General features: G+C 38.0%; 1 protein-coding gene across 3 annotated transcripts in view; it reads right to left on the reverse strand.

The window, feature by feature from the left end:
- The window catches only part of zgc:86598 (STKc_CK2_alpha domain-containing protein), a 32,223-nt gene extending 9,438 nt beyond the window's left edge, over positions 1-22,785 (reverse strand). The window contains exons 1-7 of one of the 3 annotated variants that reach the window (XM_053492275.1): positions 22,700-22,785; positions 13,934-14,064; positions 10,724-10,835; positions 8,459-8,560; positions 8,214-8,264; positions 8,069-8,128; positions 503-586 (exon numbers count right to left, since the gene is read on the reverse strand). In XM_053492275.1, the coding sequence (XP_053348250.1) occupies positions 503-586; positions 8,069-8,128; positions 8,214-8,264; positions 8,459-8,560; positions 10,724-10,835; positions 13,934-14,034 (510 nt within the window). In that variant the 5' untranslated portion in view covers positions 14,035-14,064; positions 22,700-22,785. Of the gene's footprint in view, positions 1-502; positions 587-8,068; positions 8,129-8,213; positions 8,265-8,458; positions 8,561-10,723; positions 10,836-13,933; positions 14,065-22,330; positions 22,442-22,699 lie in introns of those variants that run through there. The other 2 variants (XM_053492276.1, XM_053492277.1) reach the window with 2 other exon arrangements.
- Between the last annotated feature and the right edge of the window lie 2,640 nt (positions 22,786-25,425).

Here is a 25,425-nt window from a genome sequence, read left to right on the forward strand (position 1 = left end):
ATCTGTAATAACAGATTAATCAGAATTTAGTCTCATTTATGATTAGTTAGAGCGTCGTGTGACTGCATGTGAAATGGGAAGCCAGTCAGTGCCCCTTCCTCCACCAAAAACTAGGAGCCAGGGGATGAAATTTCGAGCAAAGACTTGTGAAAGAGTTGTTCTAATGATAACACTGATGGAACCCACACAAGTTTCACATGAAACTTGTCATGTCACCGAATGTACCCTCAAGTGGAGCAAACGCACAGAATGAATGTACATTTTTATATTATTCCAACATGAGAGAAATTATTGTTATTAGTGTTTACATGGCTAATATTTACGTACTGGATGGATTCTCAAATTGAAAACTGTTTTAAACTGCTCCAACTGAGGTGCATTGTTATTTTTTATTGAGGTATTGTTCAGGATATAAGTGGAATATTACAGTCCATGTAAACTTAGCTCCTTATATTGGATACTTATAACTGGTATTTCATTAGAAAGGAATGAGGATCAATACCTTTCTGTGCTCATGATCAATCATAACATTGTGAGGCTTGACGTCTCTGTGCATGATTCCCATACTGTGGCAGTAGTCCAAGGCCTAATACATACACATACATACACACAGGGAAGAAAACAATAAAGACTGTTCAAGATCAGTCTTACTGTGTGAGCCTCAAACTCATAAACCTGAAGTTAACTCCACCTCTAGACAAACCTAACTTGGACCATACACACACCAGAAACCAAGTACTCACAGAACAAAAGTGTTTATTTCTTTTTTTTAATTTTTTTAAATATGACTAAAAACCATTCTGTGCAACAACAAATAAGATGCCAAGTTACATATTAGAACATCACAGGTTGAAGCCCCAGCACCACCAGTTGGACTAGCCACTGTTGGACCCAGTTTTAAAGCACCTTGACAAAAGCTTTTTAAAGCAACCTGGGATGTTAAAAGAGATGAATTGTACTGATGTTCTTTTGACATATAAAAGCTTCTTCTTCTACAGATCTGGCCTTTAAAAAGGCATGTTTTCGGAAAAGGGATCCCACGACTTGCCGCGGCAAGCTGTGAAAATGCCCTTCAATACCTGTAGGGGGCAGTCGTGTTTCAGTCTAAAGTGTCTACTGAAGCCGAAAAATGTTGTCTCTTAGGCGCCCATTGACAGCAAGCGACAGAGCTCATAAACGTGTCAAGCTCAAACTGATATGTATTTATTCATCATTTTCATTCAGAATTATTATTATTAGTAGTAGTTCTCCGAATTTATTATTATTATTATTATTATTATTGTAACGCACCCGCGCGTGTGCAAAAGGGCTACAAAGATGTATGATGTTAGCCTATAACAGTATTGTTTTATTGTTTTATGCGCTCCGAGTATATAAGTGTACTGGTGGCTCAGTGGTAGGTGATTCGCCTGCCATGTGGAAGGCCCGAGTTTGATTCCCAGCCAGTGCTCAAAATGCCGGTGTAATGCTAAAATGCCACGATATAGCCATTACATTATTAAGTTATGCTTCATGCTTTTTTCTTAAGCTACGAAACACATTAGCACTCACCTTACAGTTGCTATAATTTAATGATAATCATAAGCAAAAAGTGTAAAACAAAGGATTCACATTTATTACATTTTCACCCAGAGCGGGATTCGAACCATGGTCTGGATGATTTTATAGGATATACGGATATTATACGGATATTATTTAAGCAACGCCACACCACGTGGAAAGCGGCAAAAATGCTTCAATTTCATTGGCTGTCACTGAGTGTCAGCTATTCACGACTGGCCCCCCCGCGGAACGCAGAATCTCCGGGCTTTGACTGCGCTCTCTCCATTCGTTATTGCCAGGGGCGGACTGGCACCAAAAAGTGTCCCTGGACTTCCTGGCCCACAGCAGCCCACACCATAATACATTGGCTCATTAATGTAGGGATACATTTTTAACACCAGTTACTAGTATAAAAATATAACACAATCCAGAAATCAATGCTATTTAAACATGTTATTTGAAGTATCACTGATCATATATTGGGTCATATTAGTAAAATAAAGAAACGAAAAAAAAAAAGAACATCAAGACAAACAACATATAAATCTATAAAGACAATATTTTAAAAGGAATGGCAATAAAACTGAACAGGTAAGCTGAAATAAAATCAGTAGCAGCAGTAGTTCACGCTAGTAAACTAGTTACTTATTTTAATTATTATGGTAGTCAATATTAATACGAAATAATGCTGAGAAACATTATTTCAATTAATATTGACCACCATAATAATTACTAGCACAAGTTAATGCTGCTACTAATTTTATTCTGTTTAATTGCCATTCTTTTTACTTGGCTCTGGTAGATCAGGGGAGACGTGTTGGTCATCATCAGCATGTATTATGATGTGGGATGTGGTGCACTGCTGGATCCAGCCTCACTGTCCCTGACCTGTTATAGGCAGAATCTGTTCATTTAAAGCATTTCACAGCATCTAAAGCTTTTTCTTATTTCCTCTAAAGCTTTTTCTTATTTTCGCGAAACCTTTTCTTCTTCCTGCTTTTCATTCATGTAAATTATTATTAATTTGCTCAGAAAATTCGCTGCATCGAGAAAGGATCAATATCTAAAAAGTTTAAGATGCCCACGTGTGTGGACAAAAAATTACAAAAGTGTATAATCTTTAATAAAGTTAGCCTAATACAATATTGTTTCCAATGCTGAAGCAAACATGATTTAGTTTTAGTCTATTCATTGAATACAACGCGACAGCGCGCTCCGAGGTGAAGCGCACCCACAGTTACTGTAATCCCCTATCTCACCTTTACGACTGGTGTGAAGTCATCAAACCGGTTTCGCTGCTGGGGAATTTTGCAGAATTGGGGGTTTTAAAACAAATTAACAAGACCGAGCAGACGTCAGACAGGGGGTTTGGTTGGTTAGAAGTGGCGCTGACGGGTGGGGGGGGGGGAATGGGGGGGATTTGTCTCGCCCGGGGAGCAATTCATTGTAGAACCGCCACTGCCTATTTTCCACCACATCACGTACTTCCCTGATCTCGGACTAAACTCCGCGCTTTGCTTTTATAATGTGGAGCAAGCCCGAGATCAAATTAACGTAGCATTCATCATTTAAAGTTATTCATATCAGTGTATAGTTAGTGTGATTTGAAAAGTGCTATAACTCCACCTGCCACAGTTTCAGCCCAGTGGAACAATCTGACTACATGTAAAGTGCCATGAAAAAATATTTGCCCCTTTCTATTTTTTTTTCTTTGCATATTTGTCACACTTGTATAGGTGGAATTTTACCTAAACACTTTAGGTGAGAACGTATAGGTTAATATGTATAGGTGAGAACAGCTGATTCACACTTGGGGAGAGTGAATAATTTGCATTTGAATGTTGTCTGGCATTGTAAGCACACGCAGTGACACTAAAAAGACAATAGGATTAATAGGAATAGGAGGCACTAAAGAGGAGGATTTTAGGAATTTAGACTATAAAAAAAATTAACCTGCGTCTATTTTAAGGCGTGCCAGCTGCCACTTTTTAGTTAGAAGTTTTCAATACAAATCTTATAATGCCCACATGATATGCTGTTGAGCATGCTGTTTGTACCCCGCGCTATAAAATACGAGTACGACGGCCATCCGCGGGCAGCAGCTCCTGCCTCCGTCCGCTCGCGCTGGCTCTTCTTTGAAGTCCCTGGGGCGCGTTCCATTTGCCCCGCTTGCATGCCGCACTTCCGCGTTGTTGTGCGCGCGTCTCACTCACACCGCATAGTAAAATCCACTGTAAACCAACAAACCCCGAGTATTTTATAGCGCGGATGAACCCGGGATCATTAGCAAGGAGAGCTCTTCTTCACTATTCTTGCCTAATTCCGCAGCCCTGCTTCTTCGCATATCTAAAGGGGAGGCCGCCTAACTAGTGAGCGAGGAGCGATATTGATTTGGGCGCACGCCGTGACAGGCTGAAAAAAACTATTGTCCTCAAAAATGTAACACATGAGGACTCTGATTAATGTGCAAAAACTATATAATAAAACTATACAAGTCTATATGCCTTTATAAGACTCAACTTTTATTTAAGCGCACTCACAATAACGAAAAAACGTTGTGATTTTGTAAATGTTTGAAAGCAAATAAGCTGCGCTGTTCTGTATTGTTTTTGGTGAACTTGAGCGCGTCAGAAAATGAACGCAAACGTTTTTTTAAAAATGGTCAGAGTCAGTCTGCTTGCTGTTTTCCCAACGCGTTCATAATCATTAGTCTACTTCTGCCGGTGCACTCTGGAAAACTTCATGCCTGCGGCTGAGCGCTGATTAAAACTATGTAGTAAATTAAAGAGGAGAATCACGATGCCGAATCGAAGTCCTGAGCTCAAACCCCATTTAAATTAAATTAACAAATATGATAAGTAAAAAACAATAGCCCACGTTTAGAAACCGTTTATAAATTCTTTTCAACATGAGTTGGCCCGGTGTTATGCGCAGAGCGCCGGGAGATTTCCTGAAGCTCCAAAATCACTGGGGCATTTTTTCTAAATAGGTGCTATCTTTAATAACTGATGGAGGTTTTGAGCTGTATACACACACATTTTTGAGGGGTTTAAAACGAATAAGTCCAAACAGACCTACATGAAAGGTGAGAAGTGAGTAACTGAGCGCGCTGTCGCGGTGTATATACTGTACAACAAGCGTTTATCAACCTTTTAATAAAAACGCTGCCTTTTGTAAAGTGAAGGTACTTTACAAAAGACGAACAGCTTTATTTCAGTCATGAATTCACAATCACATCACATTCCAGCTATTATTTCCAGCCGTGGTTAAATTATGGATGAAATAGTTATTAAATAGTGGACACAAACAGCAAATATGATGATTATTATAAAAAGCCAGAAGAAGTTCGTGTTCATAAAATAATATTTACTTAATAATATAATATATATCGTTCATTCATGTTTTCTGATGATGTCGACACATTTTTACGTTTTAAATAAGATATGTTGGCATATTCACAAATCAGGACATTCGCATAGTTAAGACTATTAGATAGCCTACTATCAGGAAATGTAATTAATTTTAATACCATTTAAACCGAGACATTGCCATGTCTTTCACTGTTTTGTCCCTGTTGAAACATTACAAAAAATATATAAGAAACTTATTAAGAATTTTAAAGCATTAATTTGGGCATCTCATTTCATTATTATGAAAATAATATGAAGCACATATACACACATTCATCATAAAAGATCTGTTGTGAAGCAAAATAAAATTCATGTTTGCTTCAGCATTGGAAACAATATTGTTTTAGGCTATTATAAGTAATTATACACAGTTCTTCGTTGTACAGTACTTGGTCCGGCTTTTAGATAAAGTCCTTCCATGCGCCATCTGGCGGATATTCAGTGAAGCACAACACATTTCTTTAAATTCCCGAATGTTGCTCACGGCAAGTCGCGGCACGCCGCGCGCTAAATTGCGGCGTCTCACCGGAAAACGCGCGCAGTCTTAATGGCCACATTTGTATAGGGTCCCGCACTCCAACCATGGTAGGCAAAACTGCCCTCAAAAGTAGGCTCACTCAAATAGTTTGCTATGATGAATCCTAAAATCATTTTACCAATGCAGAACATATAATTTTATTAGCAATGGATTGAACCAATAAATTCATTAGGTAGGTCTGACATGTAAGAGCATCAAGAGCACAAATCATTACTCAGTCCCCTGTTTTAGTTACCAAAAGCCTAAAACTTTAAAGAACCAAGGATATAACAGTGTTTCCCCACACAGAGTTTACTTGGGCAGGCCAGCAGAGTATATTGTCAACCGCTCAAGTATCTTTGACAATCTTTTTTTTTAAAAACTGTTCATCCGTGATTGATTATTCTGCTAGCACGAGAGCGAACTGTCCGCTACTAGTTAAACAGGTACAGGAGCCAGAGCAGTGGCGCAAGTGCGGTGTACTAAGAGACTGTAAATGCAGCGCATGCCAGCTGCCATAAAAAGTTTAGAAAGGCCGTAGTGACGGTTGCACACAGTTTCAGAAAGTGAACCGGCTTTTCAATTTAAAAATAGATAAATAAATAATCACACAGAAGGATTAACCCTGAAGGAGGCTTCATTTAGCTTTTGGCTTCATTCAGGCTGTGCATTTGAGTTTTCTGATGACATATACACTCACCTAAAGGATTATTAGGAACACCTGTTCAATTTCTCATTAACGCAATTATCTATTCAACCAATCACAATGGCATTGCTTCAATGTATTTAGGGGTGTGGTCCTGGTCAAGACAATCTCCGGAATTCCAAACTGAATGTCAGAATGGGAAAGAAAGGTGATTTAAGCAATTTTGAGCGTGGCATGGTTGTTGGTGCCAGACGGGCCGGTCTGAGTATTTCACAATCTGCTCAGTTACTGAGATTTTCACTCACAACCATTTCTAGGGTTTACAAAGAATGGTGTGAAAAGGGAAAAACATCCAGTATGCGGCAGTCCTGTGGGCGAAAATGGCTTGTTGATGCTAGAGGTCAGAGGAGAATAGGCCGACTGATTCGAGCTGATAGAAGAGCAACTTCGACTGAAATAACCACTCGTTACAACCGAGGTATGCAGCAAAGCATTTGTGAAGCCACAACACGCACAACTTTGAGGCGGATGGGCTACAACAGCAGAAGACCCCACCGGGTACCACTCATCTCCACTATAAATAGGAAAAAGAGGCTACAATTTACACAAGCTCACCAAAATTGGACAGCTAAAGACCGGAAAAATGTTGCCTGGTCTGATGAGTCTCGATTTCTGTTAAGACATTCAAATGGTAGAGTCAGAATTTGGCGTAAACAGAATAAGAACATGGATCCATCATGCCTTGTTACCACTGTGCAGACTGAGGGTGGTGGTGTAATGGTGTGGGAGATGTTTTTTTGGCACATTTTAGGCCCCTTGGTGCCAATTGAGCATCGTTTAAATGCCACGGGCCACTTGACCATTGTTTCTGACCATGTCCATCCCTTTATGACCACCATGTACCCATCCTCTAAAGGCTACTTCTAGCAGGATAATGCACCATGTCACAAAGCTCGAATCATTTCAAATTGGTTTCTTAAACATGACAATGAGTTCACTGTACTAAAATGGCCCCACAGTCACCAGATCTCAACCCAATAGAGCATCCTTGGGATGTGGTGGAATGGGAGCTTCGTGCCCTGGATGTGCATCCCACAAATCTCCATCAACTGCATGATGCTATCCTATCAATATGGGCCAACATTTCTTAAGAATGCTTTCAGCACATTGTTGAATCAATGCCATGGAGAATTAAGACAGTTCTTAAGGCAAAAGGGGGTCAAACACCGTAGTAGTGTGGTGTTCCTAATAATCCTTTAGGATTAAAGGACACACATAGGTTACACACAGTGAAACCTCGGATTGCAAGTAACGTGGTTTGCGAGAGTTCCGCAAGACAAGCAACAATTTTGAATAAATCTTGACTTGAAAATCGAGCAAATCTTGGTTTATGAGTACCGAGTATCATGTATCACGCATGCGCTTCTTGTTTTGATGCCGAGCGTCACGTGATCACAACTGAACCAACGGTTTTTCTCTCTCTTGCGCTGCGGAATTGTGGGTAATCGTCTCCCATGCTGGGTCTTAGTGCGTGTCTCTCACTGGTATAATCAACACCGCAATTATATTTCGGACCTGTAATATAGTAACATATAAACATGCATGACAAGCTAATTCGCAAGTTGTCAATCAGAAATATGGAATAATGGAACTACACCGGTAAATGAAATTAATTCAATTAAATTTTATTTGTATAGCGCTTTTAACAATTGGCATTGTTCAAAAGCAGCTTTACACAATCAAAAAAATTATTTAGGTTTGTATGGAATTTGAATGTGTCAGATTAAATTGCAAATTATGCAATGCAAGTAGCAGAAACTTCTGAGCATTATCATTTCTTTATGTGAAAAAGTCTTTAACAAGGTTATTCTGCATAAAACTGCAACGATTTTGCTAAGTAAATGCTACTTGCCATTTAAAAAAAAAAATCTATTCTAAGAAAATATAATTTACCTTTAAGATCTCATACATGTAGAACCGGATGTCGTAGTCTGATAGTGTTTGATACAATTGCTGTGGAAAAATAAAGAACAAAGCTGTATTCTCTTTGCCTTAAACACATGCCATTTATAACTAGGTTTTACATGAACAGTTGTACCTTAAAGTCTGTGTTGTTAACATGTTCAAAAACCAGAGCTGGTGTTCGAGACTAAAAAAAAAGAAAGAAGAAAAATCAAGTAGCCTTAAAAAACATTATGGTCCTTATCCCAATTTATTTTCCTATTAAGTTTCAATTTCAATGTGTTTTTAACTAATAAAATCTAAATATTCTAGTAGTACCTATTCTTTTAATTTTACTCAGTAACACCTGTCCCAAATAATAAACAAACATCAATTTCTTACCACTGGATCCTTGACGATGTCTAGGAGTGTGATGATGTTTGGGCCACCACGCAGATTCTCTAAAATCTTTATTTCTCGTTTTATTTTCTTTTTCTTTACTGGCTGTAGACAGAATGAAAAAAAGAGAGACAAAAATGAGTCCAAAACATTTCAATTCCAGGGACTGATTGTGTTGCACCCATCATCCTGTCTCCAGTAAAAGGAGCTCAAAATAAAATCCTGGCTACATTAAGAGCGATGTGGCTAATCTCCACAAGCATTTATCACATAGCATGAAAGAAACCCCTCATCTCACAAAATGTTATCGAATTAATCTGGAGCCTTGTACTGTTGCAAGAAGAAAAAGGAATTCTCTCATAAAGAAAGTTTCTCTCTTAATTTGGGTTTGTGCCAGACAGATTAAGTTAAAAACCTTTTTTTAATTACGAACCTTTTTTTTTTTAAGTTGCAGCCCACAATACAAACAAGATTATTTGGCAAAGAGACTCATCAGTGACAGGAAAATAAAAACTGCGATGACATGTAGTGTAAGAGGTCTAGTCTGTTCAGGTACATTGTGTAAGGTAAAGCGGTAGCTCAGCAAACCAAATATGGGGTTATAAATAAATCTATACTGAGCAGATTAGTTAAATGACTGTATTAGGGCTGCAACAACTAATCGATAAAATCGATAATTATCGATAATGAAATTCGTTGTCAACGAATGCCATTATCGATTAGTTGGGCTGCGCACGTTACTGAGAAGCGCGACCCCAAGATGCACAAATACACACAGCCGCTCGCGCAATGGAGGTTACAGAAGCGCCGGCAGGAAAAAGCGCGCGCCCCGAGTCCTCCAAGGTATGGGAGTGATTTACATTAAACGCCTCTAAGAAGACGGTAACCTGCACGCTATGCAAGACCGAGCTTTCATGGCATGTCATGCACGAACACTTAAAGAGAAAACGTGTTGGTGTTACGGATAGCGAAACGTCAGCAGAGTCGGTAAAAACTGCATCTCTTCATCGTGTAAAAGTTGTATAGTTTGAGTGCTTTTAGTTTAAACTGTTTGCTAACTTCGGGACAGTCGCGCTAGATCTGTTCACGTGCTACTCGCTAGCATCACATTGCGCAATCACCTCATGAGCAATAGTGATTAGTTAAATGGCACTATTTTAGATCAGCTTAATTTACACGGTGTGAATAACAGTAGAATATTACATTTAGTGATTGTTGTGGTTTTCAGCAAATGCAAATAACAGTATATTTGTGACTATTAGCTTTTTGCATTTCTACAGTTTTTTTATAGTCCACTACAAAGTTTAGCTGTTTATATCTTATCAACTGAATATATCAGTGTATTTTTTTAACTATATATATATATATATATATATATACACTGAATATATTATATACTACATTTCATTTAAGGTTTAAAATGTCCAAATTAAACATTATTAACTCTATATGTGGCTTTTGCATTTTATTTGTATACATAAATAATACCCTGATTTATGTTTTTTTTAAATAGTTATAAGCGAAATATCAAATGAAGGTTAAAAAAAATATCAAATTAGGTTTTATCCGATCAATCGATTAATCGAAAATATAATCCCCCAACTAATCAATTATCAAAATAATCGTTAGTTGCAGCCCTAGACTGTATTATGTATTATTGATGTGTGAATGAAACTTGACATAATAAGTGTTGCTCTGCTGATTGGAGGAGCCCAGGTTCAAACCCCGGCACCATGAAGTTGCTACTGTTGGGCCCTTGACCAAGACCCTTAATCCTCAAATGCTCACATCTCATATATAATGAGATTTTAAAAAAAGTCACTTTGAATAATGGCGTCTGCCAAATACCATAAATCTCAAAATAGTAAAATGACAAACTCCAATTCTAGTTTCTCCATCCTTCCAATCCACAAATGCATTGATTTTGTAAATTTCAAACACACATCAATAATATGTAATCCAGTTATTTAACAAATTTGCTCAGTATAGATTTATTTGGCTTGTATTTCAACAAAAAATCTAAATAAATATGTTTAAACAATGATTCTAATGTTTTTTATTTGTATAAAATGACGACCCCCCCAAAAAACGGAAGGTGAAATACTAAAATATTTAAATAAAACATGTAAAAAGATCACCAGAAACTTTTTAATCAAAGCACAGTTCACAGCAGTTTGAAAGTTGGTCATGATTTCTACACTCTTTACATAAACTAAACATAATTAAACAGAGGGCCAGACAAATAAACAACCAGCTCTATGTACTTACTTTGAGTATTTTTACAACTACTTTCTCATTGTTTGTGATATTGATAGCTTCAAAAACTTCACTGTATTTTCCGCGTCCCAATTTACGTACAAGCTGGTAATCATCTTGGTTCCTTTAAAAACAAACACAGGAATCTGTGTTAATAATAAAACAAATTTAATGCAACTAAATACATAAAAATAATGATAAACAAACAAAGTAATAGTAAAACATTTTTTACAGTGAGCATGGGGTGTCAGAGTGTGATTATTGTAAAACCCAGTATGTATTTAACTGCACGAACCATTCCAGGAAAACAAACTATTTTCAAATCACCTTCTAGTTAGCATCAACATTACAATTATTTATTGAATGTTAATTTTTACATGCAATCTCCTTTATCACAAAATGTGCCTTCTCTTAGTTTTTCTCTGTTTGGACTGTATAAACCACCAGTCAAAAGTCTGGACCCACCTACTAAAGTGTTATTCTATTTATTTAATTTCAACTAAAGACATCCAAAGTGAAAAAAAATGTTGTGGTGGCCAGATAGAAACACTGACCTTTTCTTTGCACATTTGGATTGAGACATCTTTACCACATAGGAGATTAACGTATACTGACAGAGGACACCAAAATCTCGCTCTTCTGTGCATGCACAACAGAACCTGAATGCCTGTAGGTCTTTTGCTAACTCGATAATTTTGAACGGGCACCTGTTAGACAACCCTTGAATTCTGGCACTTGTTGACGTTAAACACCTGCCAGGCTTCAAAGTTACCATGATTTCGGAAAGATTAGCTTCAATCTTGGGACAGGATCACTATAATTCCAAACAGACTACAAAACTGACAATTTATGTTGCCTTGTACATAAATTTTACAAGGGAGAGTGGGTACAGAGTCTGTAGCCCTATTAGTGCTACTACAGCTACTGTACAAATAGATATAAGACACTCAGTTAAGTAAAGAGAAAAGTCACTCCATCATTACTTTAAGAAATGAAGGTCAGTCAATCTGTAAAATCTCAAGAACTTTGAATGTATCAAGTGCAGTCGCCAAAAAAAAAAAAAAAAAAAAAAAATCAAACGCTGTAATGAAACTTGCTATCATGATGACCGTCCTAGGTAAGGAAGACGGAGAGATACCCTTGTTGCAGAGGATAAGTTTATTGAGGCTGCAACTAATGATTATTTAAATAATTAATTAATTAATCGAAAAAAAAAATTGAGAAATTAATCGATCAGATAAAAGGAAAAAAATAAAAGCATTCATTTACATTTAGGCTTTTGGCAGACGCTCTTATCCAGAGCGATTTACATTTTTTTTTATTTTTTTTTATTTCATTACACATCTGAGCAGTTGAGGGTTAAGGGCCTCGCTCAAGGGCCGAACAGTGGCAACCTGGTGGTTGTGGGGTTTGAACCGGAGATCTTCCGAACCGTAGTCCAATGCCTTAACCACTGAGATACCCAACTTCCAACCCTTTATTCAAAAACAGAACTACAATCTTTAGAAAGTGCACAAACATGTTGCTCCTTGAGCTGTTATAATAATAATAATAATAAAATTAAATGGACTAACAAATAACAGACATGTATGCTTTACATCTGCTAAATATATACAGTGGAACCTTGGATTATGAGCATAATTTGGTCCGGATGTGGCTCGTATTCCAAAACACTCGTAAACCAAATTAAAATTTTAAAATGGAATCATTGCTGTAAAGTAAAAATAAAACTAATGAACCTGCACTTGACCTTTGAAAAGAATCGCAACAGAGCAGTGTGTGTGTCTGTGAAGGCGAAAGTAGGAGACAGACAGACAGACACAGACAGACACAGACAGACACAGACAGACACAGACAGACACAGACAGACACACACACACCAGGCAAAGAGCAGCCAAGGAGCCAGCTAAGCCTTGAGCAGAGGAAGAAAGAGACTTTTAAGGTCTCTAATAAGACTTGCTTTTGGTTACACGCGTGCTGTACATACACGCACACAGACACAAAATAAAATATGCTTTACACACACATACACACACACATACACACAGGGTCACCGTGTTATAGTGAACAGTACACGCGTGCACAGATGTTGATTATACCAGTAAGAGATGACCACACAGACCTAGCGGTGGAGACATTTACCCGGGTACGGATTTCTCTGCCTCTGCCATATATCTCTCCTCTACCTCAGCTCGTTTTTAAAATTTTTGCTCCGAGTGTGTTCACCCCCTGCTCTTAACTAACGTTATTTATTTATTATTTTTTAATAATCTAATGTCTCCGGGTCACGCGACACAACCAATCGATTATGAAATTCACTGCCAATGCTTTTAGCAATCGATTTTTATCGATTCGTTGTTGCAGCCCTAAAGTTTATTAGAATAAAAAAGTCTCAGAAACCACCGATTTACAGCACCACAGATTAGAGACCTCACAAATGCTTCTAGGAGTTCCAGCGGCAGACATTTCAACATCCACAGTTCAGAGGAGACTGCGTGGGTCAGGCTTTCAAGGTCGAATTGTGGCAAAGAAATCATTACTTCAGGAGAAACTCTAAATCAAACTGAGATGGTTTGAGATGAGTTGGACAAGAGAGTGAAAGGAAAGCAGTCAACAAAACTCAACACCTCTGGGAACTCTTACCTGGAAAACGATTACAGAGTGTTTAAAGCGGTCATTAAAAAAAAAAAAAATTGCTTACTTCAAGCAATCGAAAATATAAAACATATTCTGGGTCCTTGGAGATTTTTTTGACTAAATAATTCCAAATTTGTTGTTTTAAAATCTTAAATATTAATATACAATGTAAAAAAAAAAAAAAAAAAACATTGAATAAGGAGGTGTGTCCAAATTTTGATGGTTACTGTGTATAAAAATAATATATTAAAATGTCACGTAATTTTAAAGACATTGTGTTAAGGAGCAAAAAAGAGATAAGAGCTCCCAATCAAAAGAATTAAATGTGGCAGGCTGGGATGATCCACTTTTGTGATATCAAAACTGTCAAAAGTTACACATGAAGGATTTCCAGATATATTTCACACACGAATCTGCAGCATTTTCTTTGTAATAATTTAACTATATTAGGTTTAGTTCACATTTCCTTGCTTTCTTGAATGGGTTCAAAGGAAGATCAATAACAAGATGGCATGAACACAGGCAACTGATTTGGCCCACTGTACTATATTTTAGTCACCACTAATAAATTACCAGCAGACTTACCCCCACTCCACAACATGTGACTCGTAGTCCCAGTACTCCCGAGGTCTCTGTGTGTTGGCATCTGGGTAAACCCGGGATCGGCTGGTTACTGGGCCAGACATTATCAGAATTTGATGGTGTTTCTATCAGGCCTATAAGAGGTGAAAAGATAATCACCAAGTTAAGATTCAGTAATTAACACCTTGTCACAGAAAACCAGGTCAAGCATACATGAACCCAGACAAATGATCATGAAAAACTTAATAAATTGTTGTTAGCATTCCACCACCATGCCACAGCCTGATGAATTGAATTAAGGCACTGAAGCATGAGGGAGACGTTTATGATGGGAATACAGTAAAATACCCAGAGGATACCCACCAAGTATGTGGAGAACATGCCAGAGGCGGGAATTCACATTATCTATAAGGTTTTACACTTTGCTGCTTAAATAATTATTTAACCACGGAGTATTGAGTTGTCTCAGGTACAGCAGCCTTCTGATAACGTGAAGATTCTCAATTCAATTCTGGCTGTAATACATCTTTATTTATTAAGGAATAGGGCTGCACATGAATAGCCAAAAGGTAGGGCTGGACAATAATTCGATATCAATATATATCGCGATAACGGTGATACGATTTTTAAACACATTTCCGATATACATTTGGGTGATTCCATCTCAAATCAACCAGAGGGTTCCACCACATAATCACAGATTTTGCTGATTTTTTCAGCCATTTTTGATATTGCCATGAAAATAAAAACCCCCAATTTTTTTGTCCCAACTCCCACTCGTTAAAAAATGGCAGCCATCTTAATTTTTGGCCTTAAAGTGCTTTAAGACATGCCACGCCCCTTTTTGAAATCCTTTTTTCCTTGATAACTCACTTGCTATATGTCATATGAAGATGAAACATATAATATGAATGATGGGTATATTTATGTAAGTTTTTATGTAGATTCAGATTCTGCAATCGGAATCTGCTGTGGTTATGGAGATATTTCTGAAAAACTATTTTTTGGGGGTACCCCTTTTCGACCCCCCAGAACCCAAGGTCTGCATGTATATATGTTACTCAAAAAAATAGGGGTTACTTCACATCACCTTATCTTGAAAATAAATAAAAACCAGGGGTGTGTTATGCCCTGTTTTATAGAAATCATCAAAAATTAATTGTCCAGGTTTTGCAACATTAAATGATTTGACACACAGAAATGCACTGCAATATCTGTGGAAAACTTAATGCATACTCATAAAATCTGCTCCTTTCAAAGTAAAAGTTACCTCAAATTCTTCTGTAATGCATGTCTAGTCAAAGACTGATAATGACATTCATCTCTCTACACTAAAAGGACTAATCACAGTTTTTTTTTCATCACCCTGGGTATCTGATTCTGAAAGAACAAGGCCCACAAAAATGAGTTCATGGAATAAGACAAAAAGGTACATGTACAAGACCTGTCAAGTTGCAGTGACACAAATAATATCAACTAGGAAAGGCATGCACTTTGTAGCTACCAAAGTCATTTTGATAGGAATTGCCTCCACAAATTTGTAAAAAAAAAAAATATATAATTCTTGTACTGGCTGGCTGCACCATCTGAGAAGTAATGCACATGATTTAAATTTGGTAGAAGAACTTTCAGTGGATTCATGAGAACCTTAATAAACTTGTGAACAACAATAGCATTGTGTTCCCTTTCATTACTGACAACACAAAAACTTTTGCAACTTAGTGAACCATCGTTTTCACTACCACCCCTATAGTAAACCACGAAAGGATGCAGAATCACCTGGGATGTATCCCAATGAAAACCTTGAACAGCATCCTGACAAATAAAAAATAACATTCGGCAAAATCCATGAGAATAACAGCCTCCTTTTCAATGGGAAGGTTCTTTTTCAGTTCTTTCAAATAAGCAGCTTGGGCCTTGGCTGTATAGTGATGAGCTGTGCAGGGGTCACATTTTTCACAAAGTCTCACAATGAAATCCACTGCTTGAACTGAACAGTGTCATCTGGGTCCAAATCAGCATTTTCAAATATACCATCAAGATTAGGGCTGGGCCAGATTATACTTTCCACGGTAATATCGGTACAATGTTAAGCAATGATAAGAAAATGAAATATCGCGAGAGAATATGGGTAAAACACGCATGTGTAGTGCCTTTGTTTCCAAACGCTTGGAAAAAGATTGGCGGCGGCGGAGAATAAGAAAGGCGAAAGCGGATCGTTGAATGAAACAGATGAACCAGAATTGGTTTGTAAAAATGGTGCAACTTCAGTGGTGTGGAATTTGCATTTGCACTGTTAAGATTTTATATAGCTTTAATGCGCATACAAACAGCTGCTTTATCTCGTGTCAATCATATTGTCAGTTATATCATTATCGCAAATTTTCAAATATATATTGTGATAAATATTTTTGGCCATATTGCCCTGCCCTAATCAAGATAATTAGATAGTTTTGATTTAGAGGGGCAATGCTCACACCTGTGCAACATATAGTCACGAGAATCCAAAGAACAGACAAGCTTTGCCATCAAGTCTTTGTAATCAGATTGTGATTAAGATAAACTACATTGGAAAGCTTCAGTTAATAAATTAACATAAATGAAACACACTCACCTGCTTTTGTTTTTCTGCACTTAATTAGCACCAAGAAAAAGATGATGCAATCACCAAGTTCCTTGAGTGCGAGGTCACTCATGGAGTTGGTTGGAGATAATTCAACTTTCTGATCAGTATGAACCTGAATGGTTCAGTTAAAAGATACTGTTTGACAGTGATACATGTATCTTACATGTACCACCATAAAATGACACATTTACTGGTAGATAAGGCCTATTGTGTACATCCATGTACATTCTCTGTATATAAAATGTGTATCAAATCGTAAAACATTTGCAAAACCTGGACAATTAATTTTTGATTTCTATAAAACAGGGCATAACACACCCCTGGTTTTTATTTATTTTCAAGATAAGGTGATGTGAAGTAACCCCTATTTTTTTGAGTAACATATATACATGCAGACCTTGGGTTCTGGGGGGTCGAAAAGGGGTACCCCCAAAAAATGTTTTTTTCAGAAATATCTCCATAACCACATCGAATAGCCAGATTCTGATTGCAGAATCTGAATCTACATAAAAACTTACATAAATATACACAGTTTCATCTCCATATGACATATAGCAAGTGAGTTATCAAGGAAAAAAGGATTTCAAAAAGGGGCGTGGCATGTCTTAAAGCACTTTGAGGCCAAAAATTAAGATGGCTGCCATTTTTTAACGAGTGGGAGTTGGGACAAAAAAATTGGGTTTTTTTATTTTCATGGCAATATCAACAATTGGTGAAAAAAATCAGCAAAATCTGAGAGGTGATGGTGGAAAATTTCTTTTTCATTGGTTGATTTGAGATGGAATAACTCATTTGAATATATGAGCCAACCATTTTTCTCTCTCTTGCGCTGTGGAATTGTGGGTAATCGCCTCCCCTGTTGGGTCTTAGTGCTTGTCTCCTACTGGTATAATCAACATCCCTGCACGCGTGTTCTGTTTACTATAACACTGTGACCATGTGTGTGAGAAATATATTTAATTTTGTGTTTGTTAGCGTGTTTGTACAATGCGCGTATAAAGCAAAAGCAAGTCTCGGAGGGTAAAGATCCATTTTTCCTCCCCTCTCGTGTTTCGCGGCAGAGCGGAGTTTTTGTGTAAGGCAGAGTTTGTGTGGCTGTGTGTGTGCGAAGCCGAAAAGCGTGCGCGCGCCTGCGCTTCGCACACACAGACACACACTAGCCTTTACCCGAAAGGAGTTGGGGGTGGGAGGGGGGCTGTAAAGGCATGCACACACACACACACACTCCTGAGAGTTTTATTTATTTGATAGTTTATTTCACATTTCTTGTTTGTAAAGTTAAAAAGTCAAAATTAAAAAATCTATTGTGGTATAAATTTTGCCATATCGCCCAGCCCTACCAAAAGGTGAGAAGAATACACCATGGAGGTAGGTCCTTACAAGTTACGAGGAACTTAAAAGATTTACTTTATATTTTCACTTAATCTGCTTTAGAATATCAACTTCATTGCACACTAGGGTGTACAATCCCTTGTTCCAAACACCAAGTAGTGCCCTTGATCAGAGGTTTTATGATGTGCTGATTAAAGTGATTATAAAAGCAGGATCAGTAAACCACTCCTAGTATCTTGTCCTCAGTGATTACCTTAAATACACTACCATTCAAAAGTTTGGGGTCACTTGCAAATTTCTTTGTTTTTGTTTAATGATTTATTTTCTACATCCTACAACAATACTGGGGATTTCAAAACTATGAAATAACATATGGAATTAGGTAATTACGTAACAACAAGAAAAACAACAGTTAGTTGTTATTTTAAGACACAGAGGTCAGTCTTTCTGTAATAGTTCTTTCAAGAACAGTATTGTCAAGTGCATCTGCAAAATCCGTTAAGCACCATAATGAAACTGGCTCTCATGAAGGCCATCCCAGGGACGAGACCAAAACCTACCTCTGCCGCAGACGAGAAGTTCATTTAGGAGTTATCAGCCTGAAAAATGACCCATTAACTGCACCTCAGATTAGAGGCATTATGAAGTCTTTACGGGGCATAAGTAGCAGATACATCTCACCATTAACTGTTCAAAGGAGATTAATGCATTTTTGGACGCCTTCAGCATTCCTTTACAATGTAGAAAGAAATAATCAACAACTATAATGGAGTTAGACAGTGACCCCAAACTTTTAAACGGTAGTGTATGTCATTGTCATCAAAAACACAGCATCCTCAGAAGAGGCGAAAAAAGTAAAATACCATAGAAAGATGGTCTACTGTTATAATCATCATTCCAGAAATTCCAGGATCTTGACTTCCAACTACCTTGGAGGACAAATAGCTTATTTAATTTTGAAGCTAAATTTGATATCACACGCTGCGGCCAAAAACAGTGCAAGCCAAAAATCATGAGCCAACCGAAGGAAATTAGTTTTAAATAGCCACATGTGAACATACAGTCATAAGGGTAAGTCAATATTGAGGGAGAAACTGACCAAGCCAAATACAGTACCACACAACTAAAATCTTTTTAAAAATCTAAAGAGCAACCTGTTTGTGTCTCAAGTCCTTCTTGCAATCTGTACAATTATGGCATTATAGCATCCAACAGTGATGAAAAGAAGATAATCAAGATTAAATGATTGTGCCACATTTTTATGGCAGCCCAATATAATATCTTTCACTGTTTTTAAATTAAAATGGGAAAAGTCTTTGTAATTATAGAATGTGCATACAGAAACAGAAACAGCACCGAAACGCACACACATTGGCTGCGTACATGCAGTGCTCACAACATATGACCATCTGTGTGGTTGAACAGTTGGTTTGCCAAAAGTATTTCTTCAATCTGGAGTCCACAAAAGAAACCCAACTCTTGTCTAAGTTATAAGGTACCATGTAAGAAACCTGGCTAAAAAAGGACAGTCAGACTAACGTTAATAAACAGCTGGGTTGTCATGGTTAGCCTGCTATATACTGTACAGCTGCTAGTCTGAACTAAGGGCCTGAGTGATGACAGACTTAAGCCCAATCCCAATTCTACCTCTTACCCCTACACTTAGCCCTACCCCTCCGTTTGGCGCGTTCACGTGAAGGGGTAGGGGTGTCTCATTTCTCTTTTGGTTGGAGGGGTAGGGGGTAAGGGGGAGGGCCAGATAGCCCTCCAAACAAAGATTTTTCAGGACCTCACTTCAAACGAAGGGCTAAGCAAAATTTTCAACATGGCTGCTCACTCGAGCAAGCAGACCCATAAATGTAACAAATTTTTGCCATTAATAAGGATTTTTATGACAAGTTTTCATTATATGTATATTACCTTTAGTCTTGTGTTTATGGTGATGTTTTGTAAAGAAACGTTTGCAAAAAAAATCGCTAAAGTTTACTAGCGGATAGCACCGATTGCACGATATTACAAAAATATATTTTTATTTCATATACACTTTACTGCATGCTACAAACAAATATGAAAGTTCAGTAGCACGGCAGTTTGCCGAGCATTTGATAACGCATCGTTTGTTTTGCTTACGGCCATATGTGTACATGTAAATTAACGGATACGTATGATGACGTATAACAGTGTTGTAGTGGTGTCCCATTTCTTAGGGGAAATATTTTAACCATTCCCCTTTTCACTTCGTTTCTAGGGACAAGAGGAAGGGGCGATGGGTAAGGGGAGGGGTAGAAAATAGAATTGGGATTGGGCTTTACTTTCTACCTGAGTAATGTTAATGGAGTATAAAAACACCCCAATGACGGTGATTCCCACTCATGATAAAAAGAAGAAGGAAAAAAGAAACCTTCTTATGTGCGATGACAGAGAAGGCTTCAGACATCACATTGTGCATTTGAGTTTTCTGATATGTTAAATGGAACCAAAGTTATTACTTTTAAAATGTGTAAATTTTACTGCTATCAGAATATGGAAACGCTTTAAAAAAAAATGCAGAACTCACCAAATGTGCACATTATTATTAATAATATTTTTATTATTAATAGTAGTACTACTTTGTCTCAAAAACAAGCTAAAACAACCATGAAAAGTGATTGAATGAATCTGTTTCTTTTTTTTTGTGAGTTAAAATCCTATAAAAAATTCAGTTCATTATATTGCCTCTGCTGTGTTGAAAAAAAGAATGTCGAGGATAACTCTATATTGCACAATCATGACCCTATATATATTTATTAAAATACAGTAATGCAAAAAGTGGATAAATGCTCTGGTTTTTAAGGGCTACCTGCTCTTACAAACAGTGCCATCTAAATACACAGGATTTAGTTTTACTACATCTTACTCTTCACATATGGGTAGTTGAAGGGAAGGGTTTGTAGGTTGGGATCGCTGAAATGTGAAATTAATAAGAAATATCAAACAAACAAAAATATTCTATTTTTATTGTATGCAGTAGACTAAAAGACTACTTTTGTGCTGGCAGGTAAAGACGTTCTGCTTTGCTGGCTGCCACTGCAAGTACATTTCACCCCTGAATTGACGGATGCAAATAATAATAAATATATAATATAATTTATTAAAGAATCGATAAGAAATGCGGTCAGAAAAACATCCTGAATGAGTGTGATCAGAGATCACTTAAATTTTTAATGAAATCAAATAAAAAAAAAACAGTAGAATCACTGCTACCGTATGTTTAATAGTGAACATACAGTATGAGCATTTTTATTATTTACGATTCCAGATTGAACCTATTCCAAAGTGATGGGCGTGTCAGAGTAAGAAGGGAAGCGCATGAAGCGATGCACCCATCATGCATAGTGTCCACTGTACAAAGAATGGTTGCTTTAGTTGCTCAGATCTAGGCTCAGCAACGTTATGTGGCAATAAAATGAAGTTTCAGGCATACTTCACTTTCTGGCATATTTGCACACCTCCTGGACATTTCTATTTATATTCAACTTCATTCCCACACAAAAATTCCACGAATTGTATATTTCTATATTGTACAGCTGTTTTTCTTATATTGTATATTTTGTACTGTACAGTTATTTTATTCATCTTACTTACATTTACTTTCCATTTTCTTTTTCATATTTATTTCCTACTAATAGTCTTTTATAGACTTTTTTAAGGTCACGGGCAGTCATCTAAGCATTTCACTGCATATCGTATGGTGTATGACTTGAAGAACTAAATCGCCAACTTTGTCAATTAATAGATTTTTTTTCTTCCCTGATATATTCCAAGATGATGACAGTATTCCTAGGACTCAAATTGTAAAAGAGTAGTTCAGAGAAAATATGACATCGTTTTCACACATGGATCGGCCACCACGGAGTCCAGACTCTAACCCCACTGAGAATCTTTGGGATGTGCTGGAGAAGGCTTTACCAGAGAAAAGGTAATGCAACTCAGGACGGGAATACTGTAAATGTTGTGGCGTTGCATAATCTTATCGAAACGATGTCACGGCGGTCCAATTTATTATTAGAATATGCACACATATATACATACACACCTGTAGAGTGATATTAAACTGTAACGTTAAAGAACTCAACATTGTGTTATAATGTAACGTCCTGTTATTCTAATCGGTTCCTCTCTGCTCTACAGAGTCTGACCAAAGGTTTAGCAGATTTGGGCTGGTAGTTCTTGTAACTAGTCGTGTTGAATGAGCTTAACTACCTGCACTCTTGCTGCTTGATTAAGATAGCAAAGATTACATTGACAAGCGCAGCTTGACAAAACGCCGTTTAAAGCATAAAAGGCAAATTTCCAGAACAAATCCTGTAACAAAAACAGAATCGGGACTTTTAGTCCAAACTCACAGACAGCTCGATTTGCCTTTAACATTCCCAAAGAGTGCCGAGAGTAACTCTACTTACCCCAGAAAGCACAGCTCGACCGGGTCCCTGAGCTGCTCATATAGCCGCCATGAAGCACCTGATCTACACGAGGTGGTTTATCGAACAGTAGACAGGAAAGTCTAACCAGCAACCACACCGCTGCTGTAGCCTGAATGCTAGCGCCGAGAGCTCGGCAAAGCCTCCGAGCTCAGGAGCCTAAATTCTAGCTTTCGCGGTTGATAGCTTGTTAACTTAGCCTAACTTCTAATGTTACGGCGATCTGTTTTTAAAGGGAATACGTGTGGAATAGTGCTAATCTAAAAAAGCCGTTCTACGAGCTGCATTTTTATCAGACACAATTTCAGGTTAAACGCTAATTAAATATTTTAAATGAGCTGCATACATTACCTTTTGCGTCTTTGAGACTGACAATATGGCGGCTTGGGCACACAGGCAAGCACGCTCAGCCGGAGAACAGAGGGGAGAAAGTCATCCGAGCCTGCTGGGGGCGCTAACATAGATTCAGCACTTTAAAATGAGTGGGACTAAATTCAGTTTTTGGTAACTTAAAGAGCTTCGTGTAAATTTTAAAGATAAAACCGTACGGTATAGAGCTGTAATAAATAGTCAATATCAGACTAATTAGTCTGGTTCTTTCAAAATGTAAAAACCTTCTTTACATTCCTCAAAAATGTAAGTTTAGTAGACAAAAATTGCAATAACACTAATTAGTCTTATTCACAGTTTTAAATTTTATTTTTAAATTTTTTTTCAATTGATTAAACACTTTTTCCCACTCTGACATCACATTTTCAAAACAGTTAACATACAGGATAAAAATGAAGGTCAATGGCCAAAATGACTCATTTTGTTAGCAAAATGCTCTAGCACTCAGAAAACATTAAAAACATGCAACATAAGCAAATATTTTCATCAAACACCACAACTTGTGGTCAAATTAATTGATTTTTTCAATCAATCATTACACGATGAATAACAAAATACAGCCATCAATATTCAATATAATACTTTACAAACTCAAATGGACACTGAAAAAAAAAAAAAACTACCAAAGGAAACTTATGGGTGGAAATACCTTTCTAAAAAATATTAAGATATTTTATCTTTTACATTTAGTCCATTCGCTTTTGTCGATTATGCCACTGGTTCTCATCAACATCGCATTGAATGTTTTCTCTTGCAATGTACCGAGGGAAATACCTCCTTGCATGGCGTATCAATCCCTGGCAGTCCTCTGCACCTATTGCCAGGCAACCAGCATTTATTGCCTCCAGGAGGGGCATCTGCTCATATGGTCATACACCTGCCACCTCCAAGCAGAGAAGAACTCCATGATTGGGTTCAGAAAACCCTCTCGGCTCTTGACGAAGGCGGTCGCATCTGCTCTCCCTCCCTTATCTCTCCCCGCTTGCTTCTCTTGTCTGTCTTGTGAATACTATTCAGAGACTCTCCTCGTCTTGCTCTTGAAAATTAAAAAGGAATATGGATTTGATCAACTGGTCTCTGAATGCAATTGACACGATCTTCTCGACGAGAAATGTGGGTTCTGGGGAACCTACTTGTCCTGCTGGGACATTTGCTGCTGGATACACGATGGACAGTTGGGAGAAGTGGCGCATTGTGTGCCTGGCCGCACTGTCTCTGGAGGATGTTGAAGATATCTACCTATTCGGAACTCTGATAACTGGGATTCTGCTGATTGGATTAGGTGGGATACTTGGATATCGAAAAATCTTAAAAGCAGTCAGTCTCAACCCCAAGAGACTGGCTGGCTGGGAAATAGTGGTGACGAGAGCTGTCGGTAATCAGACTGTGGTTCTGGACCGCAAATTGGATAACATCTTGGAGAGACTAGCAGCTATGCAACGTGATTTGGACAGACCTGCAGACCAGTGATGGACATTAAATATCTGTGAAATTGGCAGATATTGTTCGAAACCTGGAAAATATGATTTTCTTTTTCGGCTGCCCCTTTTTTCTTTCCAGCTACTGCATTCAAGGCCGTGGCTGGAGTCATAACAAACTCCCCGAAGACCAAGATAACGAGACGCTCTGGAATCCTACTCCCTCCCTCTTCAAGGACACCTGGCGCAGACTATTACGGGATGTTACAGGCTTACAAACTGATACGCACGCAACAATCAGACTGCGTGAAATCCAGGCAACAGTAATTGCAGATCACGCACACACATAACAGCTACAGATAGACACTCTACCTTCCCCATATCCAACGCCTTCGTGTGCTTATTCCCTTCAGTGTGGGCAGGCGGAATCGGGACCAGCGCTCTCTAGCTGCAGGGACTGGAGCTGTTTGCCTACATTGGACATTTCCTATCCCCTGTACCCTAATCGTTGCAATGTTTATGTCTTGTGTTTACATGTTTTTATGTGCTTGTTGCTGAGGTATTTTTGTACCCCTGATCGCACACTGCCCTTTTCGAAGGACAGTCTGGGAGGGGATTTTTTACCCTCGTTATCCTAATGTATCTATTTCTTATCTTCTATGATGGCGCCGGTTAGGTGGCTGCCGTCGCGACTCTGTGGTCGCACAAAATCATTTCACTGCATATTGTACTCTGTATGATGGTGTATGTGACAAATAAAATTTGAATTTGATTTGAATTTGATTTGAATTTGATTTGATTTGAATTTGAGAAAAGGCGAGTATGCAGGGAGGAATTGCGTCATATTACAAGGCTGTACTGCAAACCATTCATTCACAAGGTGAAAATGGTGAAAAGCCACATTGTCCCAAATTATGACATACAGAGTCATGCCAGGCATCAACAGCCCTCTCTCTTCGGATGGAATGAGTATTTCTTTCAATGCATCAAGAAATGTGATGAGGCATTCTGTATTGTATGGGCCAATAGTTGGTATGTGGCAAAAGACCACATCATTGGAGATGGCAGCACACATGGTGATATTGGCACCCCTCTGACCTGGCACTGTGACAGTGGCCGTCTGCCCAATGATGTTCCTCCCGTATCTCCTCACTTTAAAGAGGTTGAAGCCAGCTTCGTCCACAACAATGAATTTGTGATGTGCCCCTTCTGCTTCAAACTCCATTATTCTCTAAGAAAAGGGGGAAATTCATGAAGCAAATTTTTCCA

Source organism: Clarias gariepinus, chromosome 3 (assembly GCF_024256425.1).
Source record: "Clarias gariepinus isolate MV-2021 ecotype Netherlands chromosome 3, CGAR_prim_01v2, whole genome shotgun sequence".
Taxonomy (NCBI): domain Eukaryota; kingdom Metazoa; phylum Chordata; class Actinopteri; order Siluriformes; family Clariidae; genus Clarias; species Clarias gariepinus.